Genomic DNA, 19191 nt, shown 5'->3' with positions numbered 1-19191 from the left:
TGAATTGTAGCAATATTTACAGAGTAAAACATACTAGGCAGTCGTGCAGCCAGACTCTGATTGATGCTGAGCGTGGCTTGGGCACCATGACTCTGATTGATGCTGCGCGTGGCTTGGGCACCATGACTCTGATTGATGCTGAGCGTGGCTTGGGCACCATGACTCTGATTGATGCTGAGCGTGGCTTGGGCACCATGACTCTGATTGATGCTGCGCGTGGCTTGGGCACCATGACTCTGATTGATGCTGAGCGTGGCTTGGGCACCATGACTCTGATTGATGCTGAGCGTGGCTTGGGCACCATGACTCTGATTGATGCTGAGCGTGGCTTGGGCACCATGACTCTGATGCTGAGCGTGGCTTGGGCACCATGACTCTGATTGATGCTGAGCGTGGCTTGGGCACCATGACTCTGATTGATGCGGAGGGTGGCTTGGGCACCATGACTCTGATTGATGCTGAGCGTGGCTTGGGCACCATGACTCTGATTGATGCTGAGCGTGGCTTGGGCACCATGACTCTGATTGATGCTGAGCGTGGCTTGGGCACCATGACTCTGATTGATGCTGAGCGTGGCTTGGGCACCATGACTCTGATTGATGCTGAGCGTGGCTTGGGCACCATGACTCTGATTGATGCTGAGCGTGGCTTGGGCACCATGACTCTGATGCTGAGCGTGGCTTGGGCACCATGACTCTGATTGATGCTGAGCGTGGCTTGGGCACCATGACTCTGAATGATGCGGAGGGTGGCTTGGGCACCATGACTCTGATTAATTCTGAGCGTGGCTTGGGCACCATGACTCCGATTGATGCCGAGCGTGGCTTGGGCACCATGACTCTGATTGATGCCGAGCGTGGTTTGGGCTCATGAATCTAATGACCGGTTCCCTTCAAATACACATTGTGTATGTGTCCAACTTAAAGCAACAAGTCTATCAGGGTACAGCAGAAAGTTGGAGCATCGTCTCTTTTCTCATACAACTCTACATTGTGTCCTTCCTCTGTTCCTTTTACTAATTTCTGAATACATTTACAGTGAGGTATGACTAGTTGAGCGGATGTATGATTGTCAGATGATCAGAGCAGATTTTCATCCTCTGGCACTAAACCTTTATGGTTTCCATTGGAGAACTGTGAGCAGATATCTTGAAAGCTGTGAGAAATTCATGCACAAAGTATTTTAGCAAACGATATAACTTTCAATTAGGCAATGAATTAGCACAATTTACTGAAGACATCAAACCCCTTTCGTATTGTTGGCTGTCCACAATATAATCAATTTCTTCTTCTGTAATCCTATACTAGGAGATATCGCAGCTACATTCATCTTTTCTGGCAATCAACTGAAATGCAGTTTGTCTTTAGTAAGAAGCCACAAGCATGAGAACAATGATAGACTGATTAATGTTGCTGCCCTGCCTTACTTAGTATTAGCCATGTCACTGCACTGCCTGATTCCTCCGAGAGGTTGGCCGAATCCTTAAAGCAGCAGAACAATGAGGGTTTAGTCTTTTTTTTTTACGTTGCGTTCGCTCTAATAGAATCTGAACCTGTTGTTAATAATCATTGTCTTCTCAGGTAGCTGAGGCATTGTAGATAGTGGAACAAGAGGTGCTATTAATCAATGCCAATGAAATGCGTAAGACGCAACAGCTTTCCAGGACTCGTCCAAGGTCACAGGATAGTGAAAGACACTCTTTCTTTTTTATTTAAGCTCGCACCACAAAGCAATTCTTCTGTCGGTTTATTTTCAATAGTTGCAGAAAATAACTTCCTCTGATTGTGTCAAATAAGCACCATTTTATAATCGCCCCTTATAAATCAAAAAATGCAAACAAAGGCTGTCAAGTCCCTGTATTATTACAAGAGACCTGTGGCATTATGCTTTGGTTTATGCGAAGAGTGCCTCTGCAAATTGCAATCTGACTGTGCCCTCAGCCACCTGTCCTAACGGAGATAAATGAGGACCATCTGCGGCTGCATAATAAAATGAACAACGTAAATGCTTGACCTAATTATTATTAATAAGCTGTTATTATACCACCATTGTGCTGCAAGCGCCCCGTGCTGTTCCGTACACCAGGACCAAATGCCGATAGTTAGCTCACACAGCGGCTTCAGGCTGGCACAGCAGAAGGTTGTGCTATCTGCTCCACTTGGAGGAAACCATTCCAACTGTCTAAGACAGGCTGCACGGCAAGAATAGCATTAGGCGAAGGCAGTCTGACAACATCAATCAAGGAATTCAGACAATTTGGCTTTAGCTACATTCACATTCAGTAACTTGTATAATATATGATATTCTTCAACTTTTTTTTTTCACTTTGGGGATTACTCGGAGTTACACAATATGGCCGATGCATAAAGAATTCTAACATTCACTTTTGAAAATTGTCTCTTCAGAGAGGAAGACTAGACTAGAACTCTAGTGCCACTTATAAGAAGTAACAATCCTAAAAGTCAATATCGACTCTCTAACGAGCCTTGTCATATGACTTAGCATAAAAGCCAAACCAGAATCTCAATTTGCAGACACTGTGTTTCGGGGTACTGCCCCTCGTCAGTGCAAAGTGTGAGATCTGGTTTGAACATTCACTTTTGAAATTCGACATGGTTGCTTTGGGCGGTTTAGTTATTGAAATTTGCATCAATCTTACTTCTGCATCCTGATGTACTAGGTAGTAGGAAGAAACATGCAGACTATAAATGTCCAGGAGCCCTAAGTAACAAAAATAAAGCCATTAATAATCAACAGAGCTTGTATATATAAAGGAAACCTGTCACATTGTCCAATCTGTGTACAGCAGGGTATAGAGAAGGAAAAGCTGAACAGACTGATATATAGATTTGTTGGAAAAGATTCAATATAACTTGTATGTTATTCATTGAAATCACTGATGTTTGTATGCATAGGGCGGTCCCACTAGTGATTGACAGCCATCTCTGCATGCACAGTCATACAGAGAAGACTGTCAATCACTGAGTAGGACCGCCCACTGGACTCCCATGCATGCAAACACCACGGATTTCAATGAATAAAATGCAAGTTGTGCTGAAACTTTTCGACAAAAATGTAAATCATATCTGATCAGATCTCCCTGCCCTATAACATCCCTCCTACAGATCAGATAGCATTTTCAACATGACAGGTTCCCTTTAAGGAAGGCAAAGTTTGTGAGCAGTGAGACACATGCCATTAAACCCTGCTGATTTCATAATCTCATTGTCTAAGATACTTGTGGATCTCAGATCTGTCACATGTGATTCAGGTGCTTTATAACTGAGATTTGAGGCTTTGGATTTCTGTGTTATATGATTTTCTGTTGTACTTTCGAACTGATTGCCATTCAGAATCTTATAGACTCATAGACGGCTCACTGATCTCAGTAAGTGCCGTGATCATTGTAGTATTATGTGCCAGGAGCCTTAATCGTCCCATTTTATATTATTGCCAAGGCCAAGCCTGTTGACAATGCAGTCAAGTGCAGATACTTGAATAGGAACATGTCTCTTGACCACTTGCTTTATAAAAGGAATAGTTCTGAAGCGAAGAACCAAAGGTTGTTTCCTTACTAATTTATTAATAATCTAATGTATTCAATAAACTTTGTGACGCCCCTGACATTTGAGAAAAACTGTAGAACTCCTTGACTTGTGATATTCTGTTTCTAGAGAACATGGTATTACATGTCATGTAGAGATGTAAATGTGTTTCTCTGGCACAAATGATGATGCTAATTTCTTGCAAATGAAAAGCTCAGAAGCAAAACATTTCAGGAACTATCTATTGTAATAGTGTTGGATTCGTTTTTTTTAGAGAGATGCTACATTTGCAGGTAAGCATAACCATAATATGCTTCGTAATTGGCAGAGGGTGCTTAGGATCTTTTTGCTACAACTAATGTCCAAATTTATTTTATTTAACTAAGGACTACATGTGCTATCATTAGGCATGTGTGTGGTTGGAATTCATTGATAAAATTGTCTCTATACCTCGTATTTTTTCAGGCAACCATATACTTTAGACTTGAAGGTGTTGTTTAGGCTTGGGGCTCAAATCTGTAGTCACTCAATGTAATTGCAGACTTTTGATTACTTACAGTACGCAATGTGCCTGGTGTCAGGATTCTCCAGCGTCGGGAGCGGGAGGGCATGTGACCACAAGTATGCAATCTGCATACATGTGGTCACGTGCCAAATAGATGTGCGTGACCTTGCTCAATACAAGTCAATTGATAGAGGCAGGACTAGTCGGAATGTAGCCGGAAGTATGAAAATCACATACTTGTTGTCACATGACCGCACGATCCCATCACCAGCAATGCGCACTGTACGTGCTGTGAGGATTGGCAAATCTGCAGTCACTTAGAGTGACTGCAGACTTGAGCCCCAGATCTGGACAACCCCTTTAAGTAGGCCTAACTTGCTGATTTCAACATACAGTCTGATGTGTATTGGGGCCTCCCATCTCTCCCCCGTCAGATGATGTTGGGGGAGATAAGGGTCAGGCTGTTTGAATTTTAACGCGCAACTGTATTGTTGGCATAAGCTGTTGGCAGAGCAGTGTGGCAGCAACGTTCTACATTCTCCACTTTGAAAACACATGAACATTCGGCCAAGCCAAACATTCATGTGTATGGAAGGATAGCTGACGGCCAAATGAGCACTCAGCTATCAGCTATCATATGTGTACGGCCAGTTTTAGTCTACAATCAAACAAAAATCTTTGGCTGAGCTTCTTCCCATCAATCTGAGGCTTGTTTTAAATAGCATTGGATCCTATCTGCCCTTTATATTTGTAGGCTTTTGGTCTGGATGAGTCAATATCTGATAGAAATGGTTATTGGCCCATCAGAGAAAGGTTGCTTTGTTGTGACTGGTAAGCACAAGAGAATTTTTCCAATTTGTGCGCTAAGTACTTTCAGTTTATAGGTCTATTCTATATGGCGGTAATGTAGTATAAGGTTCTCATCCAATATGTCTACACATCATAGCACACACAGTGTGCTGCCGCGCTCTTTGGGCAGTTTTAGTCTAGTTGCACCACACTGACACTGCATCACACTATTACTTTTTTGCAAGTTTGTTTAAAATGGTCAGAGGTTTACAACTATACGCCCATATAGTTGGCTACTTCTGTCCACCTATGACTGAATTTGACAGTTTTGTTAACAAGTGTCGTCAACTCTGTTTTTAAAACATTACAGCACTGGCAACTTAACATATTCTAGTGTGCGCCAAAATGACACACAGATGGGTTCTCCATTTTGGGTATTCCCATTTCAAATTTTAGGTCACTTGTGAAAAATTGATTGTGCATGTTCTGGTATTGGCTTATTTTCCATGGTACTTTTCTAGACTTTATTTGGCTGTAGATATGGCTCCTGACTCTAGCTAATAGAAGGAGGTCCTGATTAAGGTCTCTCCTCTATCGGCACAACACGTTTTAATGGGACATGTAATAGGGGAATGGCTAAAGTGGAAAATAGTATTCATATTAGATTCAGTGTGGCTTGTTCTTGAACTTTTGAAAACCTGCACATTCACCTCATTTTCTAAAATATACATCTCCGCTTAGGCTTCATGACAATTCTGTTTTGCAATTATCTATATTATATGATAAGATTTTTCTCAGTCCATTGTCGCAGCAGTCATCTACAAACTTAATATGGCTTATACCTCTACATGCTAGTGCTAAGGCGCAGGTATTCATAACTATATGTGATATCTAGCATTTACAGAATCAGAATGATGGTATGCATCACGAAAAGCCGATTAGTCCTTTTTGTGTAAACTATCGCTAAATTACAATTTTTGCTGTGAAGGATGAGATCAAGGACAATAAGTAATTTACAAACCTTTTCAGTATTATTGCAGTCATCTCCATGGCTACAAGCCTTATATAATTTTCTGTTTTGCGTGTGAGAAATTTAGAGAAGTTGCAAGCGCCAAACAAAATGCTGCTCCCTGGTTTTAGAGAAGACACAAATTTGCTCAGAGCTAAAGGTTATTGATTCTCTTCCTACAACTAAAGCGAAAAAAAAAATAAAAAATGTTTGTTGTAATGAGATGTAACTTCTTGCAACCGGATACTTGTCACTTTGATGAGGACCTGTCACCTGGTCAAAAGTGGCCAGTTTCCGATCTGATTTTATTCACGCTGTTCCCCGGAGTATTCTGTTTTATATACTTTCTAAAAATCCGCCTAACGGTTCCAGAGATATGAGCCTTCTTATTTAGTGGCATAATATGATAATGTTGATGGTCTTTACCAACCTCATAGGGTATTAATGCATAACCAAAACCTAAAGAGATGAACTAGAATATAAGTTGATACGCATGCAGTGTGTAGGCGCATATTCAGTCTGGCCAATAAACAGACAAAACCCAAGATAAAAACATAACAATTAAATACCCTGCAGTAAATAAATAAATAGAAATAGTGCATGATAAGAACATAGGGTGCTTAGTTAACAATTTTTTTATTAAAAAAACGTAAAAGCCATTCCACCACGTCAAGGTGACCCTATTCGGGACGGTCTCAACCTCTAGTATTAAAACCTTACCATATGTCAAGTGACATACATGTGGATAAGGGCTGAGAAGGACTGATAACCGACTAATGGATATGACGCCATGGGGAACTACATGATGTAATGTCCAGCTGAAAGAAAAGGGAGGCCACACCCTTATTTGCACGGAGCGCAAAAAAAAAAAACGAAACAAAAACCTAAAGAAGTTAACTGGAGTATAAGTCGGTGTGCATGCAGCACGTGTATGCGCATGTTCACACTGGCCGCTAAACCGACAAAACCCAAGATAAAAGCATAATTAGCAATTATGCTTATTATGTTTTTATCTTGGGTTTAATAATGCATAACGGCCTAAAGACACATCCCTACAGAATCCCGTGAGAACTGCCCCCTTAGAAAAGACAATAAAGAATAGCACCAAATAAAAAAAAACGTATAGAGGATTTAAAAAAATAAGAATGCTCAGGAGAACGTCAGGAATAGAATCATAGCAAAAACTAGCAACTTTGACCTGATGAGCGGACTTCTTTAAAAAGACAGCGAATGCCAGCAGTAACGTTCAAACACACATTGTATGAAGGTAGAATACCTTTATACCTCCGCCACCATTACTTATGTCACTATCCTATTACATACAAAGAAACAGGCCACAGAGCTGATTTTTCGAACATTTCTATTCCTATAATATCACTGTTCAGCAATCTGCCATAGCTAAATATGTCTTCATAAATCTGACAAGCAAAACCTTGGTGATATACTACAGTGATGATCCATGTAGATGTATATTGCATAGAAATGAATGGTCATCTATGAAATAAAGAAAACTTTTCCAATCATATTGCGATAATATCTTTTTTAGGGATTGTAAAGCATAAAACTTTAGTACTAAAATTACTGTATATTAGTGTAGTATTTAAAGAGGACATGTCATCAGTCAAAAGTGGCTAGTTTTTCCTCTAATTTTATTCCTGATGCTCTCCTGAGTTTTGCGTTTTTTATTTTTTTTATCATACGGTTTCAGAAATATGGGCCTTTTTATTTAGAAAAAGAGAGATTTGTCATCACCTCACTGGATCCAGGTAACTACCGTCCGGTAAGTCTGACATTAGTAGTGTGCAAAGCTTTTGAGGGCATTAGAAGATGACCTGCAGAGATATATTGTAGAGAACACTTCACTTTATTGATACTCTTTACAAATCTTCTGTTACAGAGGACTCCAGCGGGAAGAAGCCTGAGTCCACCGACCCGTCTATCTGCCATGCTCCTGGAGGGGAGTATTATATTGAAGGAGAGACGTGGAATATTGATTCCTGCACTCAGTGCACTTGTCATAGTGGGCGAGTTTTGTGTGAGACTGAAGTCTGTCCTCCTCTTCTTTGTCAAAACCCGACTCGCACTCAAGACTCTTGTTGTCCTCATTGCCCAGGTATGGCACGGTTCTGTATATATTGTATTAAAGTCCCTTTTTATCTACTAGGATATGTTTTATGCTTTAGTAGTTAGCTTGTTTCCATTTTCAATATTCAACAATGTCTTGGCATCCGACGTCCTGCCTCTGCACACACTGAAGAATGGACGATGGATGGTAATCATATAATTATGCGATTATGGACAATGATTGCTTAATTGCAAAGTTTTTTGGGGTTTTCAGCAAAAAGAAAAGTCCTGTGTATTTTTAGAAGTATGGAAGAAGAAAGCATTCAGAGTAACGTGCATTACACAGCGTTCGCTTCTAAGCTTCTAATAATGCAATCTTATAACCTCCTCGGTTTGTTTTATAACTAGGTGATATGGGTTAGCTGAATAGATGATGAACTTTTTGCTTGACCATCAACTAACAGATCATGCCTTTTTCAAAGGATAATATAATATTATAGAAAATATAAGATTTTAGAAAAGCACAGTAGCAATTTCAAATAGTCCACAAACTGCATACATTTTATGTAGATTTCTTACCCCTTATTGTGATGCTGTATTTACTGTGATAATCTGTGTCAGAATTGCCACATCATTTACAAAGCCTCGCCTGATTGACAGCTGCTCAGTGTCATCCTTGCTGCTGAGATCTCACACTGCTCAGTACAAGCTGCAGCTGTCAGTCAGTCAGTCTGGATAGGCAGAGACTGGATGTACTTGGACTTATTCGACAGTCTGACTCAATTTATTATCAGGATTATACAGCTATTCTCAGATGGATTTTAAAATAAGTACACTAGTCTCATGAGGTCTATGAGATTTAATTATTAAATAAGTTGTTGATGCTTGGGACAAAAGTCTGCAGTCACATAGTTGCAAATTTCAAAGAGTCCCAGGACGAAAGACTGGGATGAGCTGAAACACGTCTTATTGGATTTCCTTGTTGATTGAATAAAATAACTAATTCAACATTACGTGAGTGCCGGGACTATGAAAATTACATTTATATTTCTCCACGAGCACCACCTTGACATATGGACTGCCGATCCATTTTTGAACTTTATATTTGTGCAGTCACATACTGACTGCTGAATCGTGACAGTGTGCAGTGCCCATGCTGTCATGATTCCACGGTATTGATGGTGCTAGTAACCAGTCATGTGACTGGATGTGTGTGTCTTGCATACTTGCAGTCATGTTCCAACTAGACTCATCTGGCTTCTATCGGTTCACTTCTGTTGAGAGAAGCGAAACACGTCTAGTTGGCATATGACCGCAGATATGCAAGTCACACACATTAGGTCACAAGACTGCCCGCTCGCATCGGGAACACCGGGTATCATGACTGCTTGCACACCAGCAGTCGGCAGTCACATAAAATGACTGCAGACTTTTGTCCAAGTCCAGACAACCCCTTTAATGTGTGCAGTTTTCATGTGACATCTGGTGACAGATCCTGTTTAAAATGATTTTCTGGTCTTAGACATCTATGCTATGTCCAGGGTACCGTTAGTCTCCAAAAAAATATCAGACAACGGATTTTGCTAGTGGAATAATGGAGAAGTTATTTGAAGCGATTAACAAAGCTGAGTTTTTCTACAGCTCTATTTATTTCTATGAGAAAAGCAGTCACTGATGCCCTTTAGTAACCCAGAGGCAGCAATTTATTTGGTTACTCCATAAATAACCCCCCTTTAGGGGGTCCTTTGCATGGCAATGCCATATCCAAAAGATATGAGGCACCACTTTACACCTACATGTTATATAAGCTTTGTCTTTCAATCCATTGGTAGATTCTTCCATTTTTTTTATTCTTCTTAAAGAAATAAGCATTTCTCGTCAGGCCCTTCATCTTAGATGACAGCATCCACCAATAATTGACAGGTACATCCCGAGCAATCAACACTATTGCTGCTTAGAGGTAGAATTGATTTTGATGATACATTACATTCTACTATTGCTGCGATGGACAAAACCTTTCCGTCATGTCAGGAATATGCAGTCATTGTGAGTTACACATGCGTCACAATCACTTCAGGGTAGAATAGCTGCCATAATGAATTTACTAAATTGCAGGCGGTATAAGTAATGGAAATACGTATAATTTCCCTCAGCGGAACCTCAATCACAAAGTGAAGCGCTTGTGTGACTGAATGACGGATGAATGCAGGTGCAGCTCCTCACCCTGCTACATGATTACACAACAAAGGAACAGAAGATTTACCTGTGTATTGGGGGCCTCTTGCAGATACTGAATGAATTATAGTAATATTGCTTGTTGGTAATTTACCACCTAGGGGTTTATAAGCTGGAGATGGAAAACCATATCAGATGCTGTCTTTAAAAAAAAAAATCTGCAAAAAAAACCCCATACTTACGATTGAAAAGTGATTAACAGTTTTCAAAATAAACCACAGCTCGAGCAGCGGCACAAGTGAGATAGAACAAGCAAGAACTGAGGACTCTTAGGAATAATGGAAGAAAATGAAATGAATTCAGCTTCAGTGTATGCAAGATTACAGTGCTCCAGCGAGTATTAGATTGCACATTAGGAGTCTTCGGGCTGTACGCAGCATATCATTTTGTAAATATGAAATACACTTTATACACCATAATGAAGTGTAGCACCAACTATTATTGAATCAATCTGGACTTTAGAAATCTTAAAGGGGGTGTCCAGGCTTGGGACAAAACGTCTACAGTCACTCTGTGTGACTCACTGAGTCAAGTATGCAAATCACATGCATGTGGTCATGTGACCGCCACTAACATCGGCAATACCGGGGAATCGTGACAGTGAACACGCAGCACACTGTCATGATTCAGCAGCCTTCAGTCACATACTGTACAGTGACTGCAGACTTTTATCCCAAGCCTGGATAAACCCTTTAACCATTTTCCGCTTTTAACCTTTTTTACTGGAGTCCTATTTCTCCAGTAGTCCTCCAGTCATTATAGACACCAATGAAAAGAAAAGTGATCACACAACGAAGTGATGCGTGAGAGACCTCATTTGTGGTTGTGTATCCTGTGGTCATACATGTATATATATATATGTGGTGATGAACAGCAGTAAAACTGGTCACACCCATTTTAGATGACAAATATTTTTTTCAAACAGTCCTCCCATCCCATATCCCGCATACACGATTAGTTCAGACTGGTTTGCATTGGTTTTCAATAGTTAAAAGGGATAATCCACTGCCAGACAGTTTTGGCAGTGGCTAGTCACTCCAGAGAACAAAATGGGTATGGCTAGCTTGAGAGTAACCAGACGAGCGTGCACTCAAGAAGCTTCTTTCTTTATAGATGCCAATACCAATGCAGCTACTCTAAACATTGTAACCAAGTATATAATACTGTATATGTGAGCACACACACAAATACACAGTGTGTGAGCACATCATGAGCTCACACTATATGCTTCCTCTTAATATTAATATCTGATTTGAACTAGAACATCATGTGATCAATTATTGTGTTCAAGTGTAGTAAACCCATAGCATAGTTATATGGTATGTTTTTTTTTAATTTTATTAAAGGGAATCTGTAACCAAGTTTTTGCTACCTAATCTGAGAACACCATAATGTAGAGACAGAGACCCTTGATTACAGCCATGAGTCACTTACTGGGCTGCTTCCTGTTGTTTTGATAATCTCCTGCTGATAATCAGTGATCTTATCACTAGAGGACTAGTAAACCTGCTTCCAGGTAGTCCTCCATATTCATGAGCTCTGTATAACTCTGCCCCCACCACTGATTGGCAGCTTCCTGTGTACACTGTACATGGGCAGAAAGCAGACAATCAGTGGTGTGGGCGGGGTTATATGGAGCTCAGTTTTTAGAGAACTGCTAGATCTGCAGCAGAGAAAGCAGTGATTTTATCAAAATGACAGCAAGCAGTCCAGTAAAGGGACACTTTACTGGAATCAGGGTCTCTGTGGCTACATAATGCTACTTTCAGATTAGAGGGCAACAACCTGGTGACAGATTCCCTTTAATAGAGTCCTTTTGACATGTTGGGAATAAAGGCCTCCATATTTAGCCTGAATATTTTATCTATATGATCCATACTGTTATCATACAGAGTTCTCAGTGACCACCAGCAGTCAGTGTATGACTGCTGGTGGTGCATATTGTGTGTCAGCTATCAATCATTGATTGATAAAAAGTCTTTTCTGAATATGCAGATATAATTTTTAATATCTGCGTCTCTTATTTTGGTACTATTTAGAATAGCCAGACATACATTAGGCCAGTATAAAAGTAATTTTCCATACCTGGACTTTTCTTTCAGTAAATGTAAAGATATGACACAAAGGACTCGTATTGACATTCTTTGATCAGATTTATTGTTTTCTATAGAGAAGCATCAACAAGGTTTCAGCTGCAGAGTTACATTTTCCCAGGGGTCAATAAATCACTGCGCTCACCTTGACACATGTCAGGAGTTGGATAGTGGCATTGCATAACTGCAGTTCATTTTCTGGCCTTGATCAGACCAATAGTCCTCCTTGTCTGATATTTTAGAGGTCAGAGTAACTAAAGCAATGATTTATTTCTGTGAATATGACTGACGGGAGTCATCATGCACATTGCGTGCAGGTGCTTTGCATTTGTGGATCCTCCCTATGGGGACTAAAAGATAAGGCTACAATATCTCAGGCATCTTAACCATTGATTGCGGCTTGACTTTTTTCACTGCCTTTGATAACGCACAGTAGAAAATAATTGAAGACAGATTGAAATGCTATTTCTGTAAATGAAATGAGACGGTCTCTCGTCTGAATTAGAAATGAAGAATTATGAATAAAATGCAAATTATTTTTCACATTGTAAGTGGGATTTAACTCTAAAACCTGAGTACATGGCAGGTCTTATTTGACTTTGTTATGGATTAGATTGCAAACTCAACAAACCAGTTTAGAGCTGACCTTATAAACATTTTTACCGTATTTATTTTACGGTATATAGTGGCATCAAATTCCACAGCACTTTAAAATCCTCATCATCACTGTCCCCATTGGGGCTCACAATCTATATTCCCTATCAGTATGTGTTTGGAGTGTGGGAGGAAACCGGAGAACCCAGAGGAAACCCACACAAACACGAGGAGAACATACAAACTCCTTGCAGATGTTGTCCTTGGTTGGATTAGAAACCAGGACCCCAGTTCTGCAAGACTACAGTGCTAACCACTGAGCCACCATGCTGCCCTATAACAGATCATCAAAGATAACAAGAATATAAGTTGCCCACTTTCGCCCAGTTAAGAGAAATTCTAAATTATGAGAGGGTTGACTCACTCCACCATTTGTGCTGGGGAAGACCTAGCAAGGGCTTAGTAGCTACTTTATCTTGCTTACTAGGGCCTTGTAGCTTATTTGTAGCTGCTTTTGATTGAAGACAAGCCCTCTGCAAAGCCACTAAAAACTAAGAGTAGCTTACTCCAGGGAGCATTTTTACATTACATTCTCCATTCGGCATATTTTAATGGCTTACTCCCCAACTGCCTATGAAATCCATAGCTTTGAGCTGGTTTTGTTTTGTACGATGATTTACATCTATTTCTGGTGTAAATTCTGGTATTTTTTTGGCCAGGTGTGGCACAACCATATTCTAAGCTTTACATACCTTCTATAAAACTGTGCCAAAGACTGTGAAAAATAGGCAAAAAATAGCAACATTTTTAGACTTTTTGATACCACAATTGTCAGATTCGGGTCCTCATAAATTTCCCCCTTTTGTTCTTGTTTGAGAGATCAGTGCTTTATGCCTATGAAGGAGATGGGAAGGAGATTGTTTGGCCGACAGCTATTTAATGTGCATGGATGCCTTTAGGATAGACCATTAATGAATAATCTGATTTTTTCTGGCATGGAGACTTGTTTACCATAGGGATATAGTCTGATGTCTATATACATAAGAAAAAAATGGACTGTCACTTGAGCTATGAAAATAATATGTGCGTAATGATTACAGGCCTGTCTCATTGTGTAGCCCAGGGCTTTGTGATGTTGCCAAAGTATTTGCAAGCTGCCACACGTATGGAAAAGAGAAGAGCGTTGACTTACATGTCACTTATAAAACAATGGCATTTAGAGGGACAATGCTATTTTCCGAGTGTTTGGTTCATGGACAGTTTAGAGATGATTCCAAGTGTCAGTGGAAATAGTTCTGTATTATGGTCTAGGTCTTTGCTTTGTTTAGAAAGGGTTTTTCCTTGAAATGGGTGAATGTTAGGGTTCTGACTATGAATTGTGCGTCCTCCTGAAAAACAGTTCTCAATAGATATCTACATGACTGATGTTTTTCAGATCCTGATCATTGTCGAGAACGAGTACGTTGCATTCATTTACGTGATTATTAAGCAGAGATGAAGTGCCCCCTACATGCTAGCGTCTAATCATCCCCGTAGAGTTTTATCTCATTGTACTAAAGCACAGTTTGACACTTTTTTTTACAGTTTTATTATTAAAAACCATAAATGTGTTTGTTTTGTTTGAGATTGCAGAGAGAAAAATATAGCCAACATCAAAGTAGATTTGTATATGTGACAGCATAGACAATCCTTGCGACTGTATATGATGAGGTCTGTTTATTCAATAGCTACCAAAATTAGTCATACGGTGCGGCCCAGCAAGGGAGATATTCTGTGTGACATTACCGCAGGGCCATAAATAATGTTTTATGACAGCCTGTGTCTGCTGCTCCATAGGCAGAGTGACTGTAATGGTGGCCTGTACTCTGCTAATGGTTTTACAAAGCAGCAGCAGGGAGTTTGACTTCCCTCCCATTCTCCAAAGCTTATAGTCAGATTCCTGGCATGTATAAAGGCTAGATGGAGAGTGCAGAGATGTATTCACTAGTGAATTACTGATCATCGTGTTTATGTGCATCATAAAATAATATTTATGCAAATTGCCCGAATGGCTTTTTCAACGATTCTATATGACTGATGGAGATAGAAATGTATAGAAAACAAGAATGTAATGATTTTGCACTCTCTTATGGCCATATTTATTTTATTCACAATAGAACATAGAGCACAGATCAGAAGTTGAACTTTAGATCCTTTTCCATTTCATTTGAAAAAATGTATTAGTTTAGAAACTGATGGCTGCAACACATCTCAACAAAAGTTGGGACGGATCCATGTCTACCATTGTGTAGCCTCCCGTCTTTTTTTTACAACAGTCAGTTAACGTCTGGGAAGTGAGGAGGCCGATTGCTGGAGTTTTGGGAGAGGAATGTTGTCGGTTTTTGTCTGATATCAGATTCTAGCGGCTTAACAGTCTTGTGTCTTCTTTACTGTTTTTTATTTTTTTTCATTTTATATTGAGTCAAATGTTGTCTGTTGGTGAAAGGTCTGGACTGCAGGCGGCCGGTTCATCACCCGATCTCTTCTCCTGGGAAGCCATGCTGGTGTGATAGATGCAGTATGTTGCATAGCATGGTCTTGCTGAAATATACAAGGTCTTCCCTGGAACAGATGTTGTCTGAATGGGAGAATATGTTTCTTTAAAACCTCTATAAAGTGCTCAGCATTGAAAGTGTCTTTCAACATGTGTAAGCTGCCCGTGTCATAGTCACTAATGCAACCCAATACCATCAGATATGCAGGAATTATGCGCTGATAACAAGCTGGATGGTTCATCTTCTCATGAGTCCATAGGACACAATGTCCTTGATTTCTATAAAGAATTTCACATTTTGATTCATCTCACCACAACAGTTTTTTATTTTGCCTCAGTCCATTTGAAAGGAGCTTTGGCCAAGAAAAGATGGCAGCATTTCTGCATTGTGTTAATATATGGCTTCTTCTTTGCATCATAGAGCTTTAACTTACATTTATGGATTGCACAGTGAACTGTGTTCACAGGCAATGATTTCTGGAAGTATTCCTGACCCCATATAGTAATTTACATGACTGAATCATGCCTGGTTTTGATGCAGTGCCGTCTAGCTTAAGCATCCAATATTGACCGTCAGTCTTGTCCCTTGTGCACATGGATTTCTACAGAGTCTATGAATCTTTTGTTGATATTATATACTATGGATCATGGTTCCCCATGTCCGGTCCTCAAGGCCCACCAACAGGCCATGTTTTCAGGATTTCCTTAGTATTGCTCAGGTGATAATTACATCACCTGCATAGGTAATAATTCCATCACCTGTGAAATACTAAGGAAATCCTGAAAACATGACCTGTTGGTGGGCCTTGAGGACCGGAGTTGGAAAACCCTGCTATAGATGATGGGATATTCAAAGTCTTTACAAATTTACATTGAGTAACATTTTTCTGAAATTTTTCCACAATTCTTTGACGCAGTTGTTCACAGATAAATGAATCTCTGACCATCTTTTCTTCTGAGAGACTCTGCCTCTCCAACATTTTCTTTTTATACACAGTCATGTGACTTAGTTGAAAATTGACCCTTTAACTATTTTTCATTTGTACCAGTTACTTTTCTAGCCTATTAATAACCATGTTCTAACTTTTTTGAGATGTATTACTGCCATCAGTTTCTGAATGACTTGATTTTTTCAAATAAAATGGAAAAAAAAGTCTGAATTTCAACCTCTGATCTGTGTCCTATGTTCTATTGTGAATACAATATGGCTTTGAGAGATTTCAAAATCATTGCATTATGTTACACAGCGTCCCAACTTTATTGGCATTGGGGTTGTCCATGGCAATCTCAGTCCCATAAACAATGATTGGAGTGGTAGCATGTCTGTGATCGATGGTGGTCCAGTGACCAGACCCCAAGCAATTAGACACTTCTAACCTTTGCTATGGATAGGTGATAAATTGGGATTAAGAGAAAATCTTTGTAACTATTGTTTGGTTGAGTATTATAAGTGGGAGTCACTGTTCATTCACATAACATAGTTTTCAACTAGTCAGTTAATGTCCAAAAGTACAATATACTCAAATATTAGTAAACATGTTCCCAATTTCATAGAGGCATTTTTAGGCTTTAAGACCTCGTAATGAATATCACATTTTTTTCCTGACCGAGTGCGTTGAGAGGTCTTATCTTACTAAGTAGGGTAATCTGATACAGATGTAGCAATACTCCAGAAATAGAACAGGAAAGGAAACTGCGAGTAAGCTGTCATGCTATGACATTGCTAACACCATGCAGTTCCTGAGTGTGCTGTCATGTACCTGAAAGCTTAGCGGATGACTGTCATAACCCTGCTCAAGAGCATAGTTACTGTATAGTTGTTTATGTCTGCGAATCATTAGGTTACGATCCATTCACAAATAATCTTTTCATACTTTCCAAAACACATCTAACATAACAGGCAAAGAAGCATTAAGAAGCGTTGGAATATACACTTAATATACTTCCCTATGGAATAAATTCTGATCACAGTATAGTTGGGGAGAGTGTTGGACGTATGCTGCAACGCTCATGCATTTGACCTGTAGATATCAGAATACTTACTTCAACAGTATTGGGAAGTGTAAGGTATTCCACCAAATGTTTGTACCCCGTGAGGACAAAAATCGGTCATGATCTTGCATGCTTACGGCTCATTTAAATACCTTTTTTTTGTGTCGGACTATGCACCAGGCCAGATTTTAATCCTTTGTGAAGTAAACAATGAAAGTTCACATTCAATCAATACTGGCAGACATCTTCAAAGACAAAATAATAATTTGACTTACAATGTACATTGGAAAGTTGCCTAACTTTTCCTTATACAGTGACGTACCTTTATTTGCTGAGATCAGGATAGCCCAATAAAATGTAGGTTTTTGTCATTTGTTTTCTAAGATCATATTCCCTAATGTAGAGTTCTGTTTTTCCGATTGCATGCGAAGGACACGTGAAGGAACAGATGCTGTGGCTCCGAATCTGAGCTTCAGGAAGCAAGACACCAATCTACATTACCAATCTCTTTTATTCACACAGTGACTGATACACCAGCAGTAACATAAAGGAAGATGCATCTCTCACACACTGTAGGGTCTTTTGTCTAAGGCACATTGAATATTCAGTAGCAAATCTGTTAGTCTCTTAAAACAACGCATCTGTAGAGTTTGATACTTTGTATTTACACATTTATTCAGTAATTACTGGTGAAACATCAAGCTGACGTAGTGCAAAAAAAATCCTTAGAGATTCGTTGGACCTTACGCTTTCATCTTTACAGATGTAAAGGATTTTTTTTGTTAAGGTTTCTATTGTGCAGACGAACAGCCGTGGAAATGTTTAACAGTTATCGCGGTGCCAGATTTCAGTTACGTAGAGAATACATTAAGGAACACAAATTGGTTGGTTTGCAATATGACTTTTAGAAATGTTGAGTCTGTCATTACTTTTTTACTAAATTTGTCATTTTATTTTTGTGCTCCATATTATTTGTTACTAGAATGTCAAGAATTATACTGATTGTCTACACAGATAAAATAGAGCCGATGCCATCTGAACTAGAACATGTCAATATTCAATTGATTAAGCCAATAGAAAAGCCTTCTCCAATAGTTAGCTGTAACAAATTTAGTATGAAAATGTGAGCCCATATTTTCTCAGAATTTCACCCAAATTGTGAGAATATTTTTTTTTAGAACATAAAGTTCTTTAGTGAAATACCTTGCTGTAAATCCATGAACAACATGATAAGTATTGATGAGCAAATGTACCAAAATTAGAATTTGTCAGTTTGCACGAATTTGCCTAGGATACTCAACTTACATTGAATGTATTCAGTGCAAACCAAATGTTCCCTATCATGCTGTGGGGTCTACCGAGATCCCAAAGCATAATAATATAGGGTGAAAAAAAATGATACATGATACTCATATCACCACTTGCCTGTCCCACCGCCGCAACCACCCACCCACCGTCTGGTCCTCCGCACAGCTTTCTCCTGCCTCTTCATTCCTTCTGCATTACACATGACATCCACTTTCTCACTCTTAACAGTGGCTTCCGGCGCCAAGCTGATTCATGAGATTCAGAATTTTGAGGAAAATTCTCAGCGAAATTCACTTCAAATCGACTTGCTCATCACTATTAATTAGGATAAATTGGAAGAACAAATTAGACATATTTCACCATCAAAAGCCTTAGATCTATAGGCAGTTAAAAATGTAACTTTAACAATTTTTTCGTTCACAACTATAAGAACTATGATACTCAGGAGCTTTTGTATCGTCTGCGCCTATACCATAACCAAGGTCAAATCTCCAATGTGTCCTGGAACATCAGGATTATTTGCC

At 39.5% G+C, this 19191-nt stretch overlaps 1 protein-coding gene across 1 annotated transcript in view; it reads left to right on the top strand.

Annotated features, from left to right (window-relative positions):
• The window catches only part of CRIM1 (cysteine rich transmembrane BMP regulator 1), an 869940-nt gene that overhangs the window by 778833 nt on the left and 71916 nt on the right, over positions 1–19191 (top strand). The window contains exon 12 of the mRNA XM_073672628.1: positions 7746–7961. Coding sequence (XP_073528729.1) covers positions 7746–7961 — 216 coding nt within the window. The remainder of the gene's footprint in view (positions 1–7745; positions 7962–19191) is intronic.

The sequence above is a fragment of the Phyllobates terribilis genome, unplaced genomic scaffold (assembly GCF_046119375.1).
Source record: "Phyllobates terribilis strain yellow unplaced genomic scaffold, ASM4611937v1 Scaffold_3__8_contigs__length_932513732, whole genome shotgun sequence".
Lineage (NCBI taxonomy): Eukaryota > Metazoa > Chordata > Amphibia > Anura > Dendrobatidae > Phyllobates > Phyllobates terribilis.
This window is presented reverse-complemented; position numbering and strand designations above follow the sequence as displayed.